At 46.4% G+C, this 4,890-nt stretch overlaps 1 protein-coding gene across 1 annotated transcript; it reads left to right on the top strand.

The window, feature by feature from the left end:
- Positions 1-3,057: 3,057 nt before the first annotated feature.
- On the top strand, positions 3,058-4,629 carry VE01_05850 (uncharacterized protein; the record flags this gene model as incomplete). Its single annotated transcript, XM_018275308.1, has 2 exons — positions 3,058-3,337; positions 3,404-4,629. The coding sequence occupies 2 exons, from the start codon at positions 3,058-3,060 to the stop codon at positions 4,627-4,629; spliced, it is 1,506 nt and encodes a 501-aa protein (XP_018129995.1).
- Between the last annotated feature and the right edge of the window lie 261 nt (positions 4,630-4,890).

Below are 4,890 nucleotides of genomic sequence, written 5' to 3'. Positions count from 1 at the left end.
TCATTACGGTGATGTTATTAGGATTATTTGAAGTACGTGCTATGACGCCTGCTCTAAATCACATCTAACATGGGATGGTAGACAAATACATGCAATACTCCAAGGTCAATGAAATCTTGGACCTAGCACGTTAATGGCGCTGCACAGATCTTATATCTTCGTAGTAAAGAACAGCTTTAAACAGAGACAGGCCGCTAAATATTCTGCTACTTGCGGACCCAAATTGTAAGCCTCTTTCCGCAGAGCTTCAGCATCTAGTATTAACATTCGCAAAGGTGATCAACTCCATGCAAAGGCGTGTAGCAATTCCTGAAACCATCACCTCCTAGTCACTCTTATCCCTCCCTTATGAAGGGGGCGAAGACCTCACTACAAGCAAACTCTCCTTTCTAGTCATCGAATTCTGTAACCTACGCTCCCTCATGACCTCAATGCATGACTTCACTAACTCTGCCGCCATTGTATACGCCGCGTTGATGATCGAAGCTTCCCTTGCTGCCTAGGCGGCGGAAAGTCCATACGGCTACAACACCGTACCTCTCATAGCCCGCTCCGATGCCGTATTCGCGGATTATTATCACACATACTCTAGCATTTTAACTGCTACCTCTTAGAATAGCTACCGCAGCGTCCGCATTCTACTGAATGAACTTCTCATCGTCTAGCTGAGCCATCTATGCCAGTCCAAATTGCAGTACGAAGATGAGGATGAGGAATTCCCGAATCTAGCCGAGGACAGCCAATTCTTATTGCAACAGCAATATCAATCCCAGATATTCCACAGCCGCGCTCTCATTATCCAACTTACACAGGATATATGCGCGAGCGTGCCCTACTACCTCTGCGACGCGCCTTCCGGGAGCTATCTACTCACTGAACATCCACAATCAGAGCAGCTACCCCGTGCCGCCTATGGCAATTTGCTACTCTAGCAACTATTTACAGCCGCGTGCACGAATATGGTGTCGAATGTGATGAGGACGTGGGTAGTACAGCGGCTCGAAAAGATTGCGGATGTTATGGGCATTCAGTAGGCGAGGGCGTTGGCGATTTTACTGTGTTTGAGGAAAGATCCGCCTACATGGCATGACAGGGAGTTAACGATACAAGAAAATGAGACGACTGACGAGTGGTAATCGTAGTGTATTATGAGATATTAGATTTTGAGACTTGGAAATATAGACAGGTTGAATGACAGCTATGCGGGCATAGTACTGTATAAAAAGGAATACCATAATGAGTAAATTACCGTTGAGTCGTCTTGTAACAACTTGATGTCCGTCTGACTGCAAAATACCTCTTGTCTGGGGAAGAGGCCACCCTAATAACTGTCAAGACATGTGCTTGTGGGGGGTCAATTGTAGCGCAACTTGTTGACAATTCCGACTCTGCCACACTTTGCTTTCAACCACCATCTCAGGCAATTTAGCAATTAGACAGGAGCGTATCTGAAAACGCCATCCTGGCCAATACACGAGCCGTTTACATAAAGCGCAGAGAGAGAGACTCAAGGCGTCTGAAAGCCCGAATCCACTCTCCCTAGCAGCCCATACTAAGCTTCCATCCATCTCTACTTATCATCCTTCACCATCATGTACCTCTAAACTGTCACCATCATCGGCCTCGGCATCTCTGGTGTCATCCTCGCCCTCTCCCTTCACCATTTCTCGCCAACCACAATCCTTACTCTTATCTCCTATCACCAAAACTATATAGGCCCACTGACTCCCTGTAGTATGATCAATGTCATAAATAGAATTCAGTTTTTGACCGACGGCGGTGGGATTAAGACCATGGCTAGAAGCAATTAAAGTCCACATCTCATTCTGAAAGATTGCATTCCAGACTTTGTTGTGTCTCTCTTGAGATAGTGGTGTCGACGTCATGAGAGCGTGATATTGCGCCTTCTGACAGACGAGTAAGGTGAATGAATTGGACGGTGTTCCTTGCGGATAGAAAATGTCCTGTCCGAGAAGTGAAATAGATCGTATTTGAAGATTTATAAAAGCAGCATTGTCAATTCACCTGCGTGCCTGAAGTACCTGGGGTAATACTATAGGGGGCCACTTGGGAGTGGGTGTCCACCCAGAGAGTAGTTGGCCAACCTCACCTCCTGCAGCAGGGGAAGTGCACAGAAGATAGATGATAGAATCAGGTCAGCACCCTCATTGACGATGCTGCGCTATTCACTACAAATGCCGTGGACGGTTTTGTATATGGCCATGTATGAATAGTCATCTGCTTCATACCCCGCGTCGTACATATCTTTCGTTATATTCACGTAGCTGTCGGGAGTTAGGATATCGGATCTAAAACGGTCAAAATCTAGTATTTCTACTCGATTTCACTCAGCCGTATTTATCAGCAATACTCGCTTGGCCCTTCTTTGTCACAAGAGAGCCAACGGAGCATGAACTCGTAAGCGTCAGTTCCTGACTGTACCGACAGCAAGCTGAAAACATTCCATTTCATTCACAGCCCTGAACATCCGACAGCGAATCGTCGCATGCCCTTTCAAATAACGACCGGCAACTCGAAGCCACTCACAAGCATACGCCGGCACAGGTTAGCTGCAAAGGAACTAATGGCGATCTGGAAATTATGACTGCTGCGGGATATTCTTGGCGCTGCTGCATCCCGCAAGCTTGTTGTCGTAGTCTACGACGCGGTAACCGAATATGGCATCGTGTTGGACTGAACCCCTGTCAAAGCTCTGGACCATATGTAGAACAAACCAGGGAGGTGTACCTAAGAAACGTTGGATATATATATACATATACATATATGGTATTGTTAGACACTTGTGGATCGCTGGAGATTTGAACACGAGACGGATTCTAGGTAGATGTTGGCTTGTCGAATGCTATATAAGACGTCCTAATACCCTCCGAATTATCTCCAAACAGCAATCATCCCTCGTGGCCCACGTCTATCATAGCGTCGTGTCACCAAGGAAGCGGCGTGTGACATTATATTCTTCACTTGAGAACCTCTTTTATTTTCTATGACTTGTAGTTGCCGTCATTTACATAACTCCTCCCGGGCCTAATCATCATCATGACAATCGCCGATACTACGAACGGTAAGATGGACATAGACCAACTAGAGATGGCTCGCAACGAAAGTGCTCTGCCAAACTCCAAGACTGAGGAGGGTCTGAGCCACTATTTTGACCCTTCATTTGATAAGAAAACATTGTTTAGGCTGGATATTCTGCTGGTTCCTCTTCTGGCCTCGATGTATTTATTGGCGTTTTTAGATCGAGCAAATATTGGAAACGCTCGAGTTGCTGGCCTCCAGAAGGATCTCGGCATCTCCGATACCCAGTATCAAATTGGTAAGCCCCCCCTTTGTCTCCCAAGAAAGATATATGGAAAGTTTCAGGGACTAACCCCCTTTTCAGCCATCACCGTTACCTACGTGCCATATATTGCGGCTGAGTTACCGTCAAATCTCGTCCTCAAAAAGATTGGACCGCGGATAATGCTTCCAGGGATGGTGCTAGCATGGGGTATTGTGACGACCCTTCAATCCCAGATAAAGACGTACTCAGGCCTTCTTGCATGTCGCTTCTTCCTCGGTCTCTGCGAAGGTGGCCTATTTCCAGGCATTGTCCTCTATCTATCTGGCTTCTACCGGCCTCATGAGCTGCAAGTTAGGATTGCCCTCTTTTTCTCCGCCGCTGCTCTCTCTGGCGCCTTCTCTAGTCTCCTTACCGCCGCTATTCAGCAAATGGATGGCATTGGCAACATGCACGGATGGCAGTGGATTTTCCTCCTAGAAGGACTCTTTACCGTCTGTTTCGCATCCCTGTGTTTCTGGGCCATGCCAAACAATCCACAAGGTGTGAAGACTTTCACGAAGGCACAGGCTGACCACTGCGATTACCGACTTACTCTCGATGCAAACTCTGTCGAGGGGGCAAAGTTCTCGTGGAAATCTTTACTTTCTACTTTCAAAGACCTACATGTGTGGATAAACGTGATCGCCCTCTTCTGCAATGGTTACAGTCTCTTTGGCCTAGCATACTTCACGCCTACCATCGTTCAGACTCTCAATTTCAACCCAACCAATACGCAGCTTCTTACCGTACCTCCTTTCGTCTTGGCTTTCATCGTTACGATGATCTTGGCTTATACGGCAGATCACTACCAACAGCGAGGCCTAACTGCAATAACCACCACACTAGTCGCTATTATCGGCTTTGCGCTCTTCTTAACTGCTAAAAGCTTTAGACAAAAGTATACGGCGCTGTGCTTCCTGATTATTGGAGTATATTCCTCTGCACCATCTATGATATCCTGGATCCCCAACAACTCAGCCTCCCATATGCGGCGCGCCACGGCAGTCGCTCTCAGCTTCATCATGACTAACGCAGGCGGCATTCTCAGCACATGGATATATCCTAAGAAAGACGCTCCACACTACGCGTTTGCGGCAAAGCTCAACCTGTCTTTCTGCGTAGTGACGGTAGTATTGCTAGCTGCAAACCTGGTTTGGCTTAAATCTCTGAACCGAGAGAAGGTGAGCCATAGGGAGCACTTACTAAACGATGTTGCACACCTGCCATTGGAAGAGCAGAGGGAGGCGTTGGGCGATCATCATCCTGATTACAAGTATACTTTATAAGCGGAATGGTAACTGGCAGAGTAAATATGTAGTTATATACCGAGAATTTACCAGATACTGCACCTTACACCATGGAGTATTATACAAGGACAAAGTGCTATAATTATGATAGCACGATTGATACAGACTAGCAAACCTAATATAAAAATTCCAATCATTGTAAACATGGTTTCATATAAAATAACCTACGTATAACGTATTTCATAAGCGAGTCGGTTACACAAGCGAGTCGGTCACAAAAACACCAATAACGCGTCTACT

This window comes from Pseudogymnoascus verrucosus (assembly GCF_001662655.1).
Source record: "Pseudogymnoascus verrucosus strain UAMH 10579 unplaced genomic scaffold scaffold_24, whole genome shotgun sequence".
NCBI classification, from domain to species: Eukaryota; Fungi; Ascomycota; class Leotiomycetes; order Thelebolales; family Thelebolaceae; genus Pseudogymnoascus; species Pseudogymnoascus verrucosus.
This window is presented reverse-complemented; position numbering and strand designations above follow the sequence as displayed.